The 23467-nt window shown below is 40.7% G+C and overlaps 1 protein-coding gene across 1 annotated transcript in view; it reads right to left on the reverse strand.

The window, feature by feature from the left end:
* Positions 1-23467, reverse strand: part of tmem145 (transmembrane protein 145) — a 64407-nt gene that overhangs the window by 36323 nt on the left and 4617 nt on the right. Inside the window, exons 2-5 of the mRNA XM_072460213.1 lie at positions 9871-9945; positions 8304-8381; positions 4693-4779; positions 4078-4179 (exon numbers count right to left, since the gene is read on the reverse strand). Coding sequence (XP_072316314.1) covers positions 4078-4179; positions 4693-4779; positions 8304-8381; positions 9871-9945 — 342 coding nt within the window. The remainder of the gene's footprint in view (positions 1-4077; positions 4180-4692; positions 4780-8303; positions 8382-9870; positions 9946-23467) is intronic.

Genomic DNA, 23467 nt, shown 5'->3' on the forward strand with positions numbered 1-23467 from the left:
CCTCTTTACAGCGTCTGACTACAACAACCTAAACGGATGCTGTGAAGTCCCTTAAGTGTAAGTAATCGATAAGCTACAGTGCACTTTGGAGTCAAGAGCATGTTTAACACACTTTTACAAAGGCTCTGAATGGAGTAACAATAAAGTGGTGGATTGAGAATACAAAATAAACCTTGAAAGTAAAATAAGTAAGTAATGAATAAATATAAAATCATAGATTGTTAATTTGTTAGGCAAGTTCTTTTAAAAACTGTGAAAGAGACTGACACGGTGTGCGTCCGTGTGTGTGTATGTGTGTGCGTGCGTCCGTGTGTGTGTGCGTGCGCGTCCGTGCATGTGTCCGTGTGCGTGCGTCCGTGCATGTGTCCGTGTGCGTGCGTCCGTGCATGTGTCCGTGTGCGTGCGTCCGTGCATGTGTCCGTGTGCGTGCGTCCGTGCGTGTGTATGTGTGCGTGCATCCGTGTGTGTGTATGTGTGCGTGCGTCCGTGTGTGTGTGCGTGCGCGTCCGTGCATGTGTCCGTGCGTGTGTGTGTATGTGTGTGTGTGCGTGCGCGTCCGTGCATGTGTCCGTGTGCGTGCGTCCGTGCATGTGTCCGTGTGCGTGCGTCCGTGCATGTGTCCGTGTGCGTGCGTCCGTGTGTGTGTATGTGTGCGTGCATCCGTGTGTGTGTATGTGTGCGTGCGTCCGTGCGTGTGTATGTGTGCGTGCGTCCGTGTGTGTGTATGTGTGCGTGCATCCGTGTGTGTGTATGTGTGCGTGCGTCCGTGTGTGTGTATGTGTGTGTGCATCCGTGTGTGTGTATGTGTGCGTGCGTCCGTGTGTGTGTATGTGTGCGTGCGTCCGTCCGTGTGTGTGTATGTGTGCGTGCATCCGTGTGTGTGTATGTGTGCGTGCATCCGTGTGTGTGTATGTGTGCGTGCATCCGTGTGTGTGTATGTGTGCGTGCGTGCGTGTGTATGTGTGCGTGCGTGCATCCGTGCGTGCGCCCGTGTGTGTGTGTGCGTGCATCCGTGTGTGTGTATGTGTGCGTGCGTGCGTGCGTGCGTATGTGTGCGTGCGTGCATCCGTGCGTGCGCCCGTGTGTGTGTGTGTGCGTGCATCCGTGTGTGTGTGTATGTGTGCGTGCGTGCGTGCATCCGTGCGTGCGTCCGTGTGTGTGTATGTGTGCGTGCGTGCGTTCGTGTGTGTGTATGTGTGCGTGCATCCGTGTGTGTGTGTGTGCGCGCGTGCGTGTGTATGTGTGCGTGCGTGCATCCGTGCGTGCGCCCGTGTGTGTGTGTGTGCGTGCATCCGTGTGTGTGTATGTGTGCGTGCGTGCGTGCGTGCGTATGTGTGCGTGCGTGCATCCGTGCGTGCGCCCGTGTGTGTGTGTGTGCGTGCATCCGTGTGTGTGTGTATGTGTGCGTGCGTGCGTGCATCCGTGCGTGCGTCCGTGTGTGTGTATGTGTGCGTGCGTGCGTTCGTGTGTGTGTATGTGTGCGTGCATCCGTGTGTGTGTGTGTGCGCGTGTGCGTGCGTGTGTGTGCGCGTGCGTGCGTGTACTGCTGTGGGATCAATAACTTTTTCTGAATCTGAAGTGATGGGCAATACCAGTAATACTATGGAAAGTGCTTAGTTTGAAATTCCTCTACTATAAAGTTTTTTACCCCTTTGCTCCAGCGCAGCTTGAATTTATCTATGTGCAGATAAACTATAATATAAATTATGTCTTTATAAATTTGAATATTTGGAGAAAGTATTGATATCTTATCAGAATCAATGCTTTTCAATACACATTGATATTTGGTATCGATCCACCCATCACATTTAGGCATAGATAACGTATAATCGATACGTAACCGCTCATCATTGTTTATTTATGAATAATAATACAACTTGATACAATTATAATGACACATACATACATACAATTACTTTCAAATTCAAAGGACTTCAATCTTGTGACTTTCAAATGGGAATGGGCTGTGCGTTTGTGATGGAGGTTATGGGGGAACAGCTGTTGCACATTTATGGTTTAATTGTAAACTCAATATGCAGCACATGCAAACACAGCGTGCACTGCCGTCTAATGATGCTCCATATGCTAGCCATTCACCTTAGGGATGTGCCAAAATTATATATGATTTCATACATTTTAAAAACTGTATAAAAGGAAAGAAGAACTAGCCTACATATTTCAGTTTCAACATTTTTCAAGTAATAAACTCTCAACATCTATAGCTCAAAATGCATATTACACTCATATTGTGCCGTGCAGTTAAACACACAGGCAAAACTTTGAGGACTTTTACTTTGTCCAAAATTGCCATTACTTAAAGCCTGTTCTGTTTAAAGACCAGCTTTTTACAATGACTTTATATGGGGGAAAGTTTAACATTTATTTGTTACATGTTAGAACAATCGCAGAACTTTAAAGGCCACACTGCATTATTCACACCATTTATCACTGATCAAAACCATTCCACATTATTAAAATATTCACTCAAGCGTCCACCATAGCACCTTAATACACCCCATCTACAGGTTGTATTTAGAGCACCACACATCACTGTTGGGAGCTCTGATGTTTCCCTTACTCTTGTACAAAATAATAAAAGTCTATATAAAAAGGCAAATACAGTTAATATGAAAAGCATGGAGGGCCAGCACAAAAACAAGCCTTAAAACATTCCTTGTGGTGCCGAGTGGTCTGTGCCTCTGCTTTCCCATTTCAATATCTATTGCCACTGCTGACTCCAAAACATGTTTCAAAGACATTAATCATTGCGGGTTAAAGTAGAAAATACACTTGGGGCAGCAAAACGGGCAATTTCATTACATTTCAGCAAGCCCAGTTCCCAATAAAACCGAATATCTATACAAATCTATACAACAATGCAGATGATAATGCAGCTGCCGAATGGAAATACAAAAGTCCCAAAGGTCGATGTAATCCCTCATTTGTCCAGGAGTGGTCCATTGTAGAAATTCATTCTGTTGTAGTCATCTGAGCTGCTTTCGACTGTCATTCTCAATCTGCCAATCTAGTCTGAGAACCTAGATATTTATCCAACTCTGAGCTGCGTAAGCCCCACCCACCGGGCGGAGCCACCTGATAATAGCCTGTCCTGTTTCTCTATTTGTTTTACATTTCCCCTGAAACCTTGAAATTAATCTTCTTTTTTACTGACTAATGACTGCAACTGATTTTTTTCTACAGCAGTCTCAAAAACTCACTGTATTGAAGTACTTTGGACCTTTAGTCCTTGATGTCTGTTTGTGAGATTGTACAAAAAAACTCAAGATGATTTTGTGCAAGATTTTAAATATTACTAAAGGAGCAAAATGCTTCCACATGTGATGCAAGAAACTGCAAATACCTAAAATACATCAATATAGACGTTTAGCAATATCAGCACGTCTCTAGTATAAATACTAGATACTGTTATTTACGGTAACACATGTAGACAAATGCACAATTTGGAAAATGTGTACCTTACAAACATATTTTGTCTGGTAACAAGTAAAATGTAAATGTGTGTCCTAATATGCCGTGCTAGGCCAATATTCATCTCAATGTTTGTCTAACTGAATAAAGTATTAAATAAACAGTTCACTGAAGAATGTGAGGAAGCTGTTTTTTTCTACATAACCGTCAATTTAACAGTTGTTGAACAATATTATTTCCTTTTCTATTTTATCTCTGTTTCATTCAATTCTGTTCTGTCAGCTTAATCTGGTGGCTTTTAAAATTGAATTGAATTGAATGACAAAGTTACAGGTGCACTGTGTAACATTTCTGGTGGAGAACAGTGCACAACACATAAGAAAACTAATTAATACCAACATTCTAGAGTACAAGTTTCTTAGTATAGTCACCACTGAGAGCCTGCTACAGATGTAAACAAAGAGAAATCCCCCGAACGACAGAACACATCCATCTTTTTCATTACATCCAAGCACCACCACAGTCTGCCATTGTCTCACTACATGTCCATTTCCCCTGGGCTCTCGTCTCACGCACACACCAGCATGTTTTGTTGAGAATACCACACTACAGTCAGCGCCTTCGAGAGGTTCAGAGGTCCTTACTCACCCCACATTTGCTGAGCGCGATGTACCACCACCTCTCCCTCACCGAGCGGAAACTGCGTCCTCCCACGCAGCTCAGCACCTCCTCGTTCCCATCACCCTCCACCTGAAAAAACGCAACGGGATAAATGATCCAAAAATGGCTTTTACCTCAGAGACACATTGAATTAACGCAGATGAGTGGGAGCTTGAGACGTTCACGGGAAAAAAACATATTTCACACCCAAAATAGATGGAAATGTGTGATCCAATATGCAACACGACAGCAGTGGCAAATCCCACTTCCTTAATGTGGCGAACAACAAGCCTCTATTGAAGAGACAAAGAATGTAAAAATAAAAAGAAAGGTGTTTACGATGATCAGATGAATCCCGGATATGCATCATCAGCGGAGAAATGTTATGAAAACACATTACGGGCCATTAGCTCCGACTTGCCTTTCCTCGGTTTTATACATTTCGTTTGGCATAACAGAGATAACAAAAATGAGCAGTGTTGTGATAATGTGGTAAAGGAAAACATGGAGGTCAGGGGTGTTGTGGAGACGCGGTGGAGCACGGAGGAGGCTGGCAGCGTGTTAAGTGCTGTAGATGTTAAATAAAAAATCTATTGCTCTCACCATGCAGCCCGACCATGTGTAGCGCGTAGTCAGGTTGATGACCTGGTTGTTCTCCGGACGCAGCACCGCTTCCTTCTGGTAGCAGTTCTGAAGGAGAGTGGAAATGTGTCAGAAAAGCAGCACATTTAACTTACAAGTAAAAAAAAAGGTTTGAAAATTAAAGAAACCATCGACCTTTATGAGTCAAGGTTCTTTTCAGGCAGAACTTTGACTTTTAGTCTTGAAATGCAATTATTAGACGTCTCTATTCACTATGTTTTTTGGGTGTTTTATTAAGATAAAAATAGAATAAAAACAAAAAACGGTTTGAGGAATTTAATGGTTTTTGGGTTGTTGTTTATTTTTATTTTTTTTAATTGGCCAGCACAATATTCCAGTCAAAATACACTTCAATCGTCTATTTCTGAACAGAAAACGTAATCTTTACATTGTCCTTAAGCACACAGCCTTAAGCATCTTTTTCTGCAAAACTCATTCTCATCAAATGACCAAAATCAACAGTACTGGTGACTCACATTGTAGCTTCTTACCCATTATACCTTTACATTTGTGTTTTGTGTAATTAGACTTAGTGCAATTATGCTGTGAAAATTGTTTTTCATGGATCAATAAATCCTTTCTAAGTTTGGCTGTTTGCTGTCAACATTTATGAGAAAATTCAAAAAGTGAGCTTCCTGTTCATAGCATGTGGATAGAGTCTTACATATGGCAGTATTGATTGTGAGGGAGAATTGAACCGGTGACCCTGTGCTTGGTGGGAAAAGTCTTCAAGTGCCTATGGAAGGTTGGACTACTCATTTTAATAAAACAGTGTATACATTTCATCCCAGTTTGGCAATTTTTAGGTTTATAATTGTTCTTCCTGATTGTAAATTATGACATCAAGCAAGTAAATTCCCCCCCCAAAAAACTCCTAATGTCACAGAAAGTGTTATTTCTTTGTCAAATAAAAAGATATGACACCTTTATTTTTGTTGAATTTTTGTTTCAAGAATAAAAATGTGTTCTTAAATGTAGATTGTGCCAAACTTTAGGATGTAGTTCCTCTTCTTCTCAGTGTGAAATCAACAATAGGTTTTAGAACTCTCTGCTTTCGCATTCATCACATTTTCAACATATTTTTAAACTTTTCCTGAAAAACTGTCTTGATTGGTGATCATTTCTATTTACAACAGGGATTATCCCACCAAAGTCAAAACTACTATAGAAAAACCTGCCATCCGCCACCACTGTCTGTTATTGTGTGACTGCTGTGGGAATGGGTTTGTATTGATTGAGGTTTTCTGCTCTTGTACAGATGTAAGAATTATCCTTCACAGAAATGAATGTGGTTTGGGTTTGCAATTCTATCCATACAAAACTGCAGTAGACGCAGGTTTAATCTAATCGTGTCAGTCTTCTCTTATAATGCTTATCATTTTGGTTGTTTGTGTGTAGTTATTCCGAATGTAAATTGGGAGTTTGCTTTGTGCACAGGATGAATGACAACGGCAAGATAATGTAAGTGAGGAAGTAGTTTAGAGAGGTGAGAATACCACAAAAAGCTAACTATTTATCTTTACTTGTTTACTGTTGTGCTGGGTAGGTTTATACATTTGGTCAAAAATGTAGCTCCTTTTATTGTCCGCACCGTTAACATTATTATCCTGACAGTTGAGTAAATCTAGTTCATCCTGAGACAATTGGAAAACAAATACTGTATCATAAGTCTAATTAATAGAAAACCAGACAGGCCAAAAGGGTCCCAAAACTACACCTCAATGCCAAACACGGCACATATTAATTTTCTTCATTATCAACAAAGACGAGTTTATTCTCTTCACACTTTTATTTTGGATACTAATTAGAATATTTTTCATTAAGACTTGTTGCCTCTGGCGGTGAGCTCCGCGCTGAAGCTGTTTGCATTGTAAGTAGTATCGGAGCAGTGTTATTTTGCAAGTCCAAAAAGGCAAAGTCATGATTAATCCTGAGGTAATTAAAGGTGTGACTGCATTAAATGGTGATTTATTACAACTTTTCAGAGTGAAACTAAAAGTGATGTTGTCTCCGCTGGGATAGAGCTTTCCGTGAGTAGTCAATGAAAATTACTGAAATAAGACAAATGGAGTGCGGTAGTTTAGGGCCACGTGTGAAAAATCCTATTACTTTTCAGTTCTAATGTGTCTGACAAATTAAATAAGAGAGAAATTGAATTATGTAAAACTATGCATATTTGATTTGCGATGCGCCCACATACCGAAGCTGCGGTAACCTAACTCTGCATACATACATACATACATACATACATACATACATACGTGCACTATATGTGCAATTGCTGTTGGAATTCATGTGCAATTCATGTGCAACCTATGTGCTGTCGTGACACATATTCATGTGCAATTACTGTCGTGATCACATGCAATGGTATTTATGTATTTATTTATTTATTTGTCTATGGGAGTTTTTATTTATTTATAGGAGATCTTCTACTGAAAGTGTTTTTCAGACTTCCTATAAGTGATCTGTTCTTCTGTATCTACCTCTGTATCTACCTGCGTTGCACCAATGAAATTTCCCCATGTGGGACAATAAAGGAATATCTTATCTTATCTTATCTTATACACATATATATATATATATACACATATATATATATATATATATATATATATATATACATATATATATACATATATATATATATATATATATATATATATATATATATATATATATATATATATATATATATATATATTATATATTTATTTATTTATTTATTTATATATATTTATTAATAGTAATAGAGTACTGGCTTCTGAATATTTAGAATATTTTTATATTGAGTTGCACATCATATTGTGGTTTAAAACACAATATAGCACTAAAAACAGCCATATGCTATATATTTAGTTATATTTGTTGCACAGTTCATTCTGAATTTAGTCATCACTAGAAAAGCAAATGTGTTTTTGTGTTTCTCATTAATGCGGTGCAGTTTGAAGCAGACATTTTGCAATCAAGAACCACAATGTAGTCCTCTGATTTTATGAAAGTAATTGGATTCCGCACAGAGAGCTGATCTTGGACATCTAAAAAACAGAACTTTACAATGTTATCATACAGTCCTCGATAATAAAATATCTGTGAGAAAGAGAGACCGCTTTATCCACTCATGTACATTAATCAGGCCATTATTACATCCACGCTGCATGAAGAGAGTGGATATTACAAATGGACCGTTTGCTTTGTTAGCCCAGCGTAATACAGCTGTAAAGACAATGGAGAGTATATCATTCTAGCATATTAATCCATCACATTCACGTGCTCCTTCTGCGTAATGTCATTTCCAGTAAGCCTGCTGGACCCAAGGCAGAATTTTGCAAAAATATTGATTGTTCTGAGCTTGATCACTGTATGCGGAATCGATGAAACATTACTAGCTGCGTGTGAAAAGCCTTTCTTTTTTTTTCAGTTTTTTTTTTTTCAAATCGGAAGATAGGGTGGTTCAGTGGTGGGTGGTAAATACAAGACACATCAATGTTCTGAATTTGTTAATCCCTGAGTGTGTTAAGTTTAATTACGTCTTGTCAGTGATGGAGAGAAGTGCAAAGTGGTTTCCTCACCTTTTCTGGCCTCTTGTACACAGCCGGCCATTGAGAGGTGTCGTCGAAATACAGCAGTATGTTTTGACAGCATCGGGACTGTGGGGAGGAGAAGGGGAGAGAGAAGATTAAGGGAGAGGCAGGGAGGCCGGGGCTGTGCGTAGATCACAGAGGAGCGGGATGGCTTGATTTATGGCGTTTTAGGGGAAGAAAGTCTGCAGGCTGCAAGCACCACAGCAGACAGCACTGGGACTGGAGTGACAGGAGCAGGGGAGGTAATAGGAGCAGAAGAAAATGAGAGTAATGAAAAAACTACTTTCAGGATGTGACACTGTAAGAACGGCCACGTGGCTGCAGAAGTGTTCTGATTGTTGTCGCAGGATAACAAGACATTTTGTTGAAAAGTTTTGTGTCTACCCCATAGTGTTTGGTTCCAGATCAAAAAAGAAGGGTAACCAGACGTCCTAATTTACCCGGAACAGTCCCGGTTTTGAACCCTGTGTCCCATGTCCCAACAGATGTATCTGAAACCATTGATTTGTCTCAGTTTTATTCAACATATGTCCCAGTTGTCCCATTTTGATACCTGCCAACAGTAAAGAGATGAATACAATGCTGTTTCTTTAGCCAAAATTGAGAAAATCTGGCTTTAGAATAATGTGAACAGAAAAAATGCACTGTCTCTCAAATTATATAGGCCTACTGACTCACAAGTGATCCATGAAAGATTTTTGAATTTTTTATTTTCAGTGCTACGTCATTTGCGAATGATGTAGTGGGAAATTAAGTACATTAAAAATATACTTAATTATCCACACTTTTTACTCTTCTATTATTACCCCATCGCAACCCGGGTGTGTTTGAGATTTGTTAAGGGGTTTTCTTAATACCGGTAATTTTTATCTAAACAAAAGATGATCTGCAATTCCAAGTTTATGGCGCAGAGAGAGAAAAACCTGAACATTAACAAGAAACTACATGTCGCGTTTGAACCTCTCTTTTTGAAATGTGGTGAGTTTAGTAGCGTCGGATGCATTGTGCACTGGAAATATAATATTTTCAGTCTTGACGTGTCGTGCGTCGATAAACAGGAAACAGCTGATGCTAACATGCGCTAGCTTTTTTTTTTGCTAAGTCTGGGTTTAACAAATAAAGTTAACACTGGGAATGTTTGTCACAAGATCCAGATGGTGATCTGCATCAAAGTGAACCTGTGGTAGTAAGCAATAAGAGCCCCCTGCTCCCCCAATAACACTTGAATCAAACACATTTGAAAGGTGCCACCTGCTTGTCTCCATGGAAATGTTAGTCGCTTTGTCTGGAATTTAAAAAAAAGGATGGCATTTAAGTGTTTTTATAGTTAACAAATGCCCTGAAGAGCAAGCATTGTTGAGCGGGGTTGCCTCTCCATAGGTCTGACCTGTAACTTGACCTGTTTGATGGATTAGTTTAATGCCATATTGTGGAACAGGCAAAGCAGTTGTGAGTGTTGTGTTTTATATTGTGAAACCTGCTTAACAGCAATATATGTTATTTTTCAATACAAATAAATATAAAATGTTCATTATGGTGTGTATACTAATCCTACCTTTGGATATCGGAACCGGAAATCCAAGCGTCCAAAGTCAGTGAGAAAGCAGAATCGAGTGAGGAACACCCAGTCCTGGAAAGAGCACAAACACAAATATGATGTCAATATTATGTGCCAAATCCTAAAGCAGTCTTGACTCACAAAGGATTTTATTTAGGTCAAAACCATAATTCCACCATATTAAAATAAGAGCAGCATTAGTGAGTGCATGGGTTGGGTAAAGATAGGCCATTTAAAGATAATTATGGCTTTCAAAGAGGACACTATAAGAGAATAATTTATCACAGCATAACAACAAATAATCAGATTTTGAATTGAACAGACATAAACCACACTATTCCAAAATGATTCAACTATGTAGATGTCCGTACATAAAAATAAAACTCAAAGCTACAGAGAGTTCTTATGATCTTGGGTCTACTGGTATGGTGCACTATGTAACGACTGACAAAGTGTTACTGTGCTGCCTTGGATTCTTCCACAGTATGACATTAAACTTATCTGTCCAGCATTCATTTATGTTACTGTTTTTCTTTTTGACTTTATATAGGTTGTTTTATCATTGAGTGTCTGCGTGATGTCACGCAGGCACTATATGTTCTTGTATGTCCAGTTTCAACTCCTTAACGCTTCAACTGATTTCAACATGTTATACCTCATTGTGATCGCTATCGCAGTAGTACGTGTGCTATTACTTTTGACATTTGAAAAACTTGTACTTTTCACAGAATTTGCAAAAGTATTAATACTCATTTAGCCAGTTTCAACTCCTTAACGCTTTAACCGATTTCAACATGTTATACCTCATTACGATCGCTTTCGCAGTAGTACGTGTGCTATTACTTTTGACATTTGAACAACGTGTACTTTTTGCAGGATTTTCAAAAGTATTAGTACTTTTTCCCCATTTAAATGAATTTGGGCATTATGTTATGTGTCTGCGGAATTCTTTAGACTTTTATTATTTGTGACGGAGCCAGTCGAGCGAGCGAGCGCGAGAGCGCGAGAGCGAGAGAGCGAGAGAGACTTCAGCCATTGCAGATTTTCTAGTTGTTCATTGTTTTATGTTGCACCGATCCACCACTTATTCTGTTGCCAATGACACCTAAAAAGTTATATATAGTGTACTTCAATATGACAGCTTTAAAATAACCTGAAGAGAAAAATGCACTCAGTACCACTCACATAAGTCTCTCAGGTTACACTGACTCACAAGAGAGCCAGAAAAGAGGTTCCTACTTTTTTTTATTTTCAGTTCAACGCAATTTGGGTTTTTTTCTCTGGTCTCGTCTTGTTTGCTGTTGTTGCACCGTCAACATGACAGCATAGGTCTTGATTTCAATATAACCACAAATCACATTATAACACTATTATTAAATGATACTATATTACTGTTTTTTAAAACTGTCTGTGTGACGTCACATCACCCACCTCTTACCAGATTCAAACTAAAAGGTTAAATCAGTAAAAGCTTTAATGTAGATCCCAGAAAAGAGTCCGATCGTCGAGCCTGTGCCGGTATAAAAGCTGGCATTAGCGCTGCCATAAAGCAAAATGTGAACCACGCTGAAACAAAAGGGCAAAGTTTGAGCTAAAAATGAGGTGAAAGCTTTGAAAATCGCTGCAGCTGAGATCCTGGCCGTGGCCGTGCATATGGGTGAAGAGAGGTAAAGGGAATATTCTCTTCTCTTAATATTATTTTCTCTGAGCCTGGCAGAAGATTATAGTGCTGATGGTGTACTTTGCTCTGCTTATGTAAGACACTGCAGCGGTGCCATAGGTGGTCTGTACACAGGTCTGCACAGCTGCAGACTCTCACACATATGAATCATTCTGCTGAGCTCTTCACGCACGATTCAGTCATCTGAGGATCGAAGCTCAGAAGACAGGAACAAACAGTTAAGAAGCAGTTTACAACATATTTAGTGAAAGCAAAAAGGAGTTACTCTCAAAAAAATGAGAAGCGGCCGAGAGATAAAGTGCAAACTTGAAGTAGAAGTGACAGGTTTGTGATAAAAACTAATCAACACAACGATTTATGGTCCTCAGTGGCATTTTGACAAGTTACTAGAGTCGCGATCGTGTAATAGAAGGAATACAAATATCAAAATGATGCACAGAATACAAAGGTCGTCTGTGGTCTATTCTTTGCGGTCCTATTGTCTGGCTTTGCATTCCAACGAGGTTCCACTTGCCATGTTTGAAAATGTTCTGGATGCTTAAATATATAAAAGGCAAACAAACCGTCACGATACCTGGCGATAACATGGGAGGTTATCTGAGTAGACACAGTTTGGGACGTTGTGTGATCAAAATGATGTGTAATTCAAAAATTTCCCAAAAAACAACTAATGTACCGGTAACATTCTTCTCTATTTAAGATTTTCTGGAATAGAGATCGATGGGTTTCAGAGTGATGAGATCCACAATTCAAAACTAAATATAATATCTTTTGAATGGGCAAAAGTCCTCAAAATATCACCAATAAAGAGGAAGCTGAAACCCGTGACTGGTCGATGTGGAGTAACTGTCAGTCACAGAAACAGTTTTGCTTCAGCGCCTGAATCAATGGAGCTCAACAGTCACCACCCACTTTGAGGTTCTGAAAGCAAATTAGCTTTTCATATTTCCCATAGACTTTTGGAAATGTTTTAAGTTATTAAAATTTTAAGATGCACTGTGTGACTTTTCTGTCTGCGTGTCTCTGTGTAGATGTTATTGCCCTGTCAGGATGTTAACAGTGTAACATTAAACTTAATTGTCTCGCTTTCATTTTGTATTTTTATTATCATTAACACAAACAAGGAAAAACATGCATTATTACCATGAGCAGGCTTATTAATGGACTGAAACAACTGCATTATGGACATTTGTTACCACATAGTCGTTTAGCCTCTGTCATGTCTTCAAACTCTTAATATCTGATTTTTATTTTTGGTCTATGGGGAAAAAACTGTCACCAAATTTGCTAGGTCTTATTTCTTGCCAAATGTTCTTGCTCAGTATGAACATCACGTTAAACTTGTAAATTTACTTAACTTATTATTGCCCTTTTATAACATGACTAAATGTTGCTACAGAATGCCACTTGTCTGTGTCTATTGTCTGTTTAAGCCCAGAGGCGCTGTAATTCAAAGCCCACAGTTTGCCTCAGATCCAGACCCGGTCACCCCTCGCTCCCCCCTCCCTCGCTCCCCCCTCCCTTGCCCGTGTCTCAGGCACAGTCAGAGTTGTGCAATCAGCTGTGTTTATTCCAGTCAGGCATGGGGGGGGGGGGAAACAAGCTCATTGGTCATCTATCATTCACAAGAAAAAAACAAAGCTATAATTGATGATTAAACTAGATGTGCTTTTCTTTGATCAGGGAGTCCACGTGTTAAACATGTCCATCTTAACACTGGGAAATAAAAGGACCAAAGCCAAGACTACGCCTAGAATAGGAAAAGTCTTGGCTGGCCACGCAAGCCCACAACTATGAACTCATCCATCCATCCATCCATTTTCTACCGCTTGTTCCCTTTCGGGGTCGCGGGTGACTGGAGCCTATCCCAGTGACTTCGGGCCTTATGCGGGGTACATCCTGGACAGTGGCCAACTTGTCACAGGGCCAACACAGAGACATAGACATTACAGACTCACTAGGGCCAATTTAGAGTCACCAATTTTACCTAACACATGCATGTCTTTGGACGGTGGGAGGAAGCCGGAGACCCCGGAGAGAACCCACGGTAACACGGGGAGAACATGCAGAACCCATGATCTCCTTCTTGGGAGGCAAGAGCGCTAACCGCCTTTGCCACCGTGCACCCTATGAACCGTGCACCCTATGAACTATGAACTCAGTTTCTCCCATTTAACCCATTGTGGAAAGTGATTTATGGGAGGTTCAAGCATATAGTTATGGGTCAAGTGTACTGTGGGCCTATAGTGCAACACCATTTAGAATATAATACACACTGTTCTTTTAGATATTTATATAAATATTTCTGTATTATTACATCACCAAATTCTTCTTTTACTCTTTTCTAAAGTGACTATTAATAGTCGCAGCATGTCCCTGTAGTGTAAAGTAATTAATTATACAATCCTAATCAGCTTATTAAAAAACAAAAGAAGCTGCTACTCCTGGCACACTGAGTGAAAACGAGCCAGGAAAGTGCCAAAACAATGAGAATGAGCATTGTCTGAATATAGAAAATAGGGCGTGAGACGAGGGGGATTATTTAAAGCCTACAGAATACTTTGTCACAGAATGCAGCAACACAAGTACTTTCTCTTTAAGTATTCACTGTCGCCAGGCTGTATATCTGTATGTGTAATGTACTGCAGTGTCAGCACGGTGCCAACTCACCCTAGAATCTGTTCTGTTCTCCTTTTCCCTTATTAAACCCGACCTTAAGGCTTGGTTTGTTCTGTACACTTGATCGCCAACCAACCAACAGACTTCTGCATGCACCATTATACAGTAATTACGGCGGCCGTCCTCCCCTCTACATAAACAAGCTGGGTAATTTCTTCAGCCGGGGAGATAAAGTGCTCGTGGAGCAGTGTAGCATGGCCTCAGCTGGTTCCTCCATATATCAGCGCAAACAAAAGAAGGGCAATATTTCAAATCCACCCCCCTTCAGAGCCCAGGGCTGTGATAACTCAGGGCGAACTCAAAAAGTCACGCAACAGGCCGACTTTGAGCTCCGTCTGTCGTCCCGGGTGACGCTGAGGGGGTTGCTATGGTAACGGGGAGTAGATGTGAACCACTGACCCACGGCTCAGTCCTGGGAGAGAGAGAGGGATATGTGCAATGTGCAGCCATCAAAATCTATTGTTTATGGTCTGCCAGCATCAAACAGGCCTATAAGAGCTGTCCATTTGTAATGTCAAGCTCGATGTATTCTATTTGGTCTGAAATTACACTTTTAAGACTATTAAATGAAAAATCTTTTACATTTGAAAGAAAACTACATATGTGTAGAGAGTGCCAGACTCATTGTTGTTTCCTCCTTAGATTTAACATTGCAATTTCAAGATTTTTCCAGTTCACTGAACAATCTTGTCTAAAAGAGCAGTGCATGTGCTGCTGAAATACATCATTTTAGAAGCTGAGTTGAAATGATCAACAGTAGGTTTATTTTATTTCAAAATGCAGTATTTCTCATGATTTGAAAGATAAATTATAAAATGATATTACTCCTTCCCATGTTTGTATCCATTGACATTTAAAAAAAATAACTGAGTAACTCCTCTGCAGCTCCCTTGTGAAAATACATTGAACATATATTTCATACATTGAAAAAAAGAAAAAAAACTCATTTCGACCACTTGTATCCGCAATCTTGTTCTTTCGGTCACTACCGAAAGCTCATGACCATAGGTGAGGGTAGGAACGTAGACTTCGACTCAACTCCTTGTTCACCACAACAGCATAGCATCACTGCAGACGCTGCACCGATCCGCCTGTCAATCTCACGCTCCATCATTTTCTCACTCGTGAACAAGTCCCCGTGATACTTGAACTCTTTTTTTCCAGTTGAGAACCATGGCCTCGGTTTTGGAGGGGCTGATTTTTATTGATAAAACATTTCTATTGAGAATATTGTTTATGCTGAGCAGTGCCAGGTATACAGTATACACTAAATAAGTTCGTCGGGAAAATGCTCAAAATCAGCATATATACCAGGCCAAAAATGTCATCAGCTGCTCTGGATTCTAATATATCAGCATCTGCCAGAAAGAAACCATATTGGTAGATCTGTAGTTGGGATGGAATTGCCTTTGGTGAAGCCCGCCTTTTGAGATGGTCTGCAATGATCGCTTTCCCTGTTTTACGTGGGTCACAAGAAAAGGTCAAAAACTGTCCTTAAGCTTAGCATTGATAAAAGAGCACAATAGAGGTGCAATAAAAAAAATTGTGAACAGGGAATTTCGACTAGAAAAGACAAAACCCCACACATACAATAGACCTACGTCAAAGCCCTGACGATGGGTGGGCTGCTTTTTTTGTTGGGATGCTATCATTTAACCCCTCTACATGCTGTATCTGTCAAAGCTGTATATAATCCAGCATGACAAAAGGCACCGGAGCGCTAATGCATGCCCACACACAAATACACACACACACACTCACATTTAGGGCCAAATGTCATGTCTGCTCATCGTCATGGCAACCGCAATGCTGCCATAGAGACATCAAAAAAAGGGCCAGTTGCCTGTCCGGCAGAAACAAAAACACCTCTGTCCTCATGTGGTCTATTCAGATAACAGCTCGGTAATACAGCCCTGTAGCTACAATGGCTTTTAGTGCACTTCATTAGGAGACAGTAAGTTAGGGCGCTTAGGCTCTAAGTCACTCCACACTCTGCAGGACGGGGGTTAAGTAACACCAAATGAAGGAGACATTGTGATGTAGATGAGAGAAACAATAACAGCTCCAGTCGCCTCCATTTCGGAATTTTGAACATTCTGAGGACATCATTTTAAAGGGTTTATTTGAGCCATTCAGAAGAACAATACTGTGTCCGTACACAACGATTTGACATATTTTATATTGTGCAAATAATTTCTCCTCCAATATAAGTTGACAAAAAATATGTGGGCAAAGAAACAGTAGAGAGAGAAGTAGAGAGTAGAAAGAAGTGCCATGTCAAAGTCATCATCAGTCACAAAGGTATAGAAGTATTTTTACTTAACTTTTCTTTGTGCCATACCAGTCTTTCTTGGCCCAAAAAGAAAGTTCTATCCAGCAGCAGCCACAAGACAACCAGTCCAGTTTCAATACAGCAAAAACCCAACTGATTTATTCAAAAAGTATTCCTCAACAACACTGTATCCAGCTTGGTTCAGAGCCATGTCCTACCATCATGTAAATATCAGTGGTTTGGGTCCAAGTGCAGTCACCTGTAATCATGTCTGTGAGATTATCACTATTGGTGTTGTTGGATACTCAATATCACTACGGTAATAAAGAAAGTAGTTTATTTACCAATACAATGCAATCTTATGATTTACTTTCGATATACATATTGACCACTCTTAAATAGGGATGTCAATATTGTTGAATATGATGATTATACATTACGTTTTCAGTTTAGACTTAAAGTGAGTTAGAGACTTCCCCACACGTTAATGACGTTAATCATATTAAAGTGAATTAAAGATTTCACTGGTTATGGTGTCAATAACCATCTTTATTCTAAAACCAAAAAGGTCCATATCTGTCCCGATTAGAAATATATACTGTACAAAGAATTCTGACCAATTTTCCACCTCAATTTTAAACAATGTCACATGAACACAATAGGGTTTACCTGATGAAGTGGTAATATTTTGACTAACTGCACCGCCTTATTCTCTATAGTATACATCAGATAATCTTTGGTGTAAATCCTCAACAAAACACTTTTACTATCTGCAAACACTTCTGCTAGATGAGTCAGTACAAGATTTCACAATCCCCCAAATCAACTGGAGTGAGAACTAAGTCTTTCTTTTTTGGAGACAGGATTTCCACAACATTTTGAACCTGGCGGGAGGATTTGCTTCCATGAGCCACCAGGGCATTAGTGAGGTCACAAACTGGCTTCAGATGATAAGAGCGAGCTCACAGTTTCTTTCACATTTGTCCCAAAGATGTTTGAAGGGCTGAGCGACGCATATCAGCCCCAGACAGACACGAAAGAAAAATAAATAAATAATAAATATATATAAAGTCCCAATCTTCTTTTGTCATGGTCACAAAAAGACTGTGCTTCCAGCTCCAAAGGCGTGTGTCCAATGTAAAATGAGATGCATATGCTCCAGTCTAAAGGCTGAGTGAGGAAATTGAGCGTGAAAGTCATTGTTAATAATAGTGAAAATGCCAGTTGGTAGAATAATGGGATTTCATGGTTTTAGCTAATGTAGGTGACATTATTTTGTATCAGTGAATTGGCTTCAGAGAATGTTATAACCAAAGGTATGAAGAAAAGCAAAATATGCTATAAACGTAGATTGATTTGTGCAAAATGTCCAATATTCATGTGCACCAACAAGTCACCGATTCCCTGGGCGGCCTGAAAACTGCTTTTTGTCTGTGTAGAACTTATTTTCTCTCGAGGTCGATAGTTCAATATTCACTAATACAATCGGAAGTAGGATTTTGTTGAATGACGGTGCCCAGACGGGCTTCTGGAATAAGGTGAATATCAGAACGATTGTAATGTCGCATTCAATCTTCTTTGGTCTTCGGATGTCAGATATTTCTGAGTTTGTAAATTCACACTGAAACTTGGAAACTCAGAATCCCGAGTTAGAAAATCCAAAATGGCTGCGGCCTGCATTTGGATAAAGTGTAATACCAACAGTAAAACTATTAATCGTACTTCATGTGTTATTTTCCCTTAAGTTGTTTTCTCCTGCCCCGCTGTCTGTGAAGCTGATCCTGCACAGCCTTTGAGCCTCTGCAGTAACAATGTGCTGCTGTGCTAATGTTGCTAACATGGAAACAGAGCTAATGGCAACAAAAGCATAACTTCACTCTTGAACTTTGTGTTGGTTGAGATTGTTAGTACTTTTACTTAGTAGTTTTGAGTTTTCTCCGACTTGTCCACTGGAACACGGAAACTCAGAGAAAACATCTTCCCAAGCTCTGACCTCAAAGTACCAACTATTATTATGTTTTTATTCAATTCAATTGTCCCAAAAAAATAAATATCATCGTCATTGTATTAAAATTGGTATTGAGTATTGAGCCTTTTTTGTGTGTGTAGATTGTAATATAATAAAAAACACTGCCCATTGTTAAATCTTGAACTCTCCTAACAATAAGTGTGCACAAAAACGTCATATTGTAACTTCCCTACTTACACAAAGAACATAGACAACAATGAAGTGCAACCCACATGTTTTAATGTTTGGATTCTCTTGCTGGGTTGTAATAACTTGGCTCACTGATCTTACGCTGCCGGCATTGGTCTTGCGCCATTATTTTATACTTTATATCGCTTATTAAAACTTTAACAATCACATATGGAATTCCAATGGGAGTACGCTGCTGTTTTACACCAGGGTCAATCCAGGATCCTTCTCAAAGAGCTGCCAGCCTGAGTTGTCTCTCCTCGGTCCATAACTCCAGTATGTGTGCCTGCTCTCAGCCCATTCATCAACAGAATCATCCTGATGCAGTGTCCGCTAACTTCCCCATCTCTGTCGCTCCGTGTCCCATATGTCCTTTGTGCTTCAAGCTTTTTATTTGGCTAAAGCGTTCTGTCTTTTTCCACTCCAGATCCTTGTGGTTTCTTGCTAAGCTTCATTAACAATTAATTACCAATCAGCTATAGTCGAGTCACCCACGGACCGCTGGGGCTTTCAATGATTCATTAGTCACTGTTACACAATGCACCCAGACGCGTAAATACACCCAAACACATTGCAACGCACAAAGTAATTTCAGTTCAGATTGAAAACAGAGGAAAGGACAAGGCTTTGGAGATTGTAATTGAAACTATCAGCAAAACAGGACAAAAAATAAAGATCTGAATTAGGTCTATACCAAAACAAAAATATTCTATCTACATAACCCTTTTGTAAAGTTTCATAATAATTCATACACTACAGTTAGTAATTTGATATTGTCTTTAGATTAACTAAAGCAATCTGCTGCGTCTGAGAATTCACAACTGTGTTTGGTTAAATTCACCCGTCACTCACTGAGGGCTTGATGAAAGCTGACCAATAAGAGCAGTGGGAGGAGAAAAGGGTTTGAACATAGATCTGAAATAGCATTAGCATATTGTCACAAGGATTAGATCGCAATTACATTTTTAAGTATTTTTTTCCCCTGAAGGCTTTATGAGATGGGACTGCAGAGAAGGGAGGACATTCAGCAAAATGTCAGACACTCACGACACATTCAAACTCCACAGTTGAACACGGAGCCTGTCATGTGTGCCGTCGCCTTAACCACCGCGCAGCACTTTTTATCACTCTTTAACCAGTTCCATGTCATGATTAGCGTTAGTGATATCACAATATCAAATTTTAGTGTTATGATTATTGTGAGGGGGAAAAAACACAAGTTGCCTTTCATTTCCATTGTCGAACATGTTAATACTCCTCAGGTTTGTGCCCAGTTTCATGAAATCAAACTTCCCGAATGACAAAAGAGAGTAAATGCTTCTAAAATGAGTTCTTATATCGTGACCTGAATGATCATGATTATCAATTAAACTAATAATCTTGACATTCCTACATTTGTGCACTTTTTATTATGAAAATATTGGTTCCCTAGATGGCTCGTATGTGGACGTAAGGCATTCCTCCACATGGGCACGTGTCTACACAGAGCTGGCCCGTATCTCCTTTCAATGGACTCATTAAAAAGACATGCGGCAGAACGGATTCAGGATACTCTACACTCCGCAGTGCTCATGACTTTAGAGTAACTTTGAACACTTGTTTGGTAAAAGATGTTAAAAATTCACAGGCTCTCACAGCTAGATAAGAAGGGAAATAATTAAAACATGAAGAACTCGGAAAATCTTCCATCAATCTATCATAGCTTAACCTGGACTCTTTCACAGAGAACAACCCAATTTGCGGAGCAGTCGGTCGAGTCTTCAGGTGTTGAATTTTATATGAGAACTCTTCCAAGGGCATCAGTTCATTAATTCTACACAAAAAAAGAGATTTTGGTTGCAATCCATGAATTTTTATTACCTCCAGAAATATTTAATCTGACATTAAATACATTACTCAATTCATTATCAGCTCCCTGCTCAAACAAACCGCAACGATCTGAACACTGCACCTCAGATGGGTGTTGGAGTGGTTGCATCGTACAACGTGTCCTTCCCGCATTTCTTACTCCCTTTATCTAAAGACGAGCATGAGAAGGTGAATTGGAGACTATCCAACTGTTTTTGTCAGACCAACCATTGAGGTGCTCCTAATCCGAGCAGGATGAACTCAGGGATGACCAGCATGAAATGTAACAACAACAAAATCAAACCAAGAGACTGTCTAGGACTGTCAAATTTTGGCTTGAACTTGACACTGCACAAATTTGCCAAACAATGGGAGCAATACATAGGGGGCAAATGCCTGACTGACTTTTATTTTGGTCGTTTTTGGGCAACTTTTTTTAATTTAATTTTTTTTGCTCTCTGGTCTTGTTCATAACATAAAATATAATAAAACTTGAGTGCAGTCAATGAGAAGGAAAACAAATATAACTGGTGAAAACTCTTAAAGTGGGTTGACATATTTTCTACATTTTCCTGGAGGAATAGATAATTCAAAAACATTTTTTATTCAGTACAACAAATTTTGGTGTTAAAATTATATTTATAACAACCTACATCCAATAAACCATTGAAAATACTTGTAGGACTACTTCTAATTAGGTCTGGCATCTTAATATTGTCCTACTGTGTGATCAGGTGCTTCTGCGCTCAAATACAAACACAAACACGCCTCTTATTGGTTCAAACACATCCATTTTTCACTTTTAAGCCTGAACAACGTTTGTATATATTTAACACAACAGAGTTACTAACCAAGGACGGCATCACTATGTTTACCTTCCTTCGTGTCTTGTATTTCCAATTTATACCTCTGCCCTTTTCCTGAACTCAAACCAACTCCACTATCAGACATTTTATCAGTGTCAAGCGGTGGTTGTGTACCAGGCAGCAAACCCAATCACATAGTTAGCAAGTCGCCAGCCCCTGCCTTGGGATACGCTTACATCAATGCATCTGACTTTAAAACCACCATTTTAGACGCTCATCCTTGCTGGGGTGGATAATTACATTTGATGATTTACAAGTCTTGTAGAAAGCAGCCTTGTGTGTTTGTGAGAGAGGACAGAGAGGGAGGAGAGAGAGAGGACAGAGAGAGGACAGAGAGAGAAGAGAGGGAGGAGAGAGAAAGGACAGAGAGGGAGGAGAGAGAGAGGAGAGAGAGAGGACAGAGGGAGGAGAGAGGGAGAAGAGAGAGGACAGACGGAGAAGAGAGAAAGGACAGAGAGAGGACAGAGGGAGAAGAGAGAGGACAGAGGGAGAAGAGAAAAAGGACAGAGGGAGAAGAGAGAAAGGACAGAGAGGACCGAGGGAGAAGAGAGGGAGAAGAGAGAGAGGACAGAGGGAGAAGAGAGAAAAGACAGAGAGAGGACAGAGGGAGAAGAGAAAAAAGACAGAGGGAGAAGAGAGAAAGGACAGAGGGAGAAGAGAGAGAGGACAGAGGGAGGAGAGAGGGAGAAGAGAGAGAGGACAGAGGGAGGACAGAGAGAGGACAGAGGGAGAAGAGAAAAAGGACAGAGGGAGGAGAGAGGGAGAAGAGAGGGAGAAGAGAGAGGACAGAGGGAGAAGAGAAAAAGGACAGAGGGAGAAGAGAGAAAGGACAGAGAGAGGACAGAGGGAGAAGAGAGGGAGAAGAGAGAAAGGACAGAGGGTGGAGAGAGGGAGAAGAGAGAGAGGACAGAGGGAGGAGAGAGGGAGGACAGAGGGAGGAGAGAGGGAGGAGAGAGGGAGGAGAGAGGGAGAAGAGAGAAAGGACAGAGAGAGGACAGAGGGAGAAGAGAGGGAGAAGAGAGAAAGGACAGAGGGAGAAGAGAGAGAGGACAGAGGGAGAAGAGAGAGAGGACAGAGGGAGGAGAGAGGGAGAAGAGAGAGGACAGAGGGAGAAGAGAGAAAGGACAGAGAGAGGACAGAGGGAGAAGAGAGGGAGAAGAGAGAAAGGACAGAGGGAGAAGAGAGAGAGGACAGAGGGAGAAGAGAGAGAGGACAGAGGGAGGAGAGAGGGAGAAGAGAGAGGACAGAGGGAGAAGAGAGAAAGGACAGAGAGAGGACGGAGGGAGAAGAGAGAAAGGACAGAGGGAGAAGAGAGAGAGGACAGAGGGAGAAGAGAGGGAGAAGAGAAAGGACAGAGGGAGAAGAGAGAAAGGACAGAGAGAGGACAGAGGGAGAAGAGAAAAAGGACAGAGGGAGAAGAGAGAAAGGACAGAGAGAGGACAGAGGGAGGAGGGAGAAGAGAGAGAGGACAGAGGGAGAAGAGAGAAAGGACAGAGAGAGGACAGAGGGAGAAGAGAAAAAGGACAGAGAGAGGACAGAGGGAGGACAGAGGGAGAAGAGAGAGGACAGAGGGAGAAGAGAGAAAGGACAGAGAGAGGACAGAGGGAGAAGAGAAAAAGGACAGAGGGAGAAGAGAGAAAGGACAGAGAGAGGACAGAGGGAGAAGAGAGGGAGAAGAGAAAAAGGACAGAGGGTGGAGAGAGGGAGAAGAGAGAGAGGACAGAGGGAGGAGAGAGGGAGGACAGAGGGAGGAGAGAGGGAGAAGAGAGAGGACAGAGGGAGAAGAGAGAAAGGACAGAGAGAGGACAGAGGGAGAAGAGAGGGAGAAGAGAGAGAGGACAGAGGGAGAAGAGAGAAAGGACAGAGAGAGGACAGAGGGAGAAGAGAGGGAGAAGAGAGAGAGGACAGAGGGAGGACAGAGGGAGAAGAGAGAGAGGACAGAGGGAGAAGAGAGAAAGGACAGAGAGAGGACAGAGGGAGGAGAAAAAGGACAGAGGGAGAAGAGAGAAAGGACAGAGAGAGGACAGAGGGAGAAGAGAGGGAGAAGAGAG

The sequence above is a fragment of the Eucyclogobius newberryi genome, unplaced genomic scaffold (assembly GCF_026437365.1).
Source record: "Eucyclogobius newberryi isolate DKJ021-1_F unplaced genomic scaffold, fEucNew1.0.hap1 SCAF_3, whole genome shotgun sequence".
Lineage (NCBI taxonomy): Eukaryota > Metazoa > Chordata > Actinopteri > Gobiiformes > Gobiidae > Eucyclogobius > Eucyclogobius newberryi.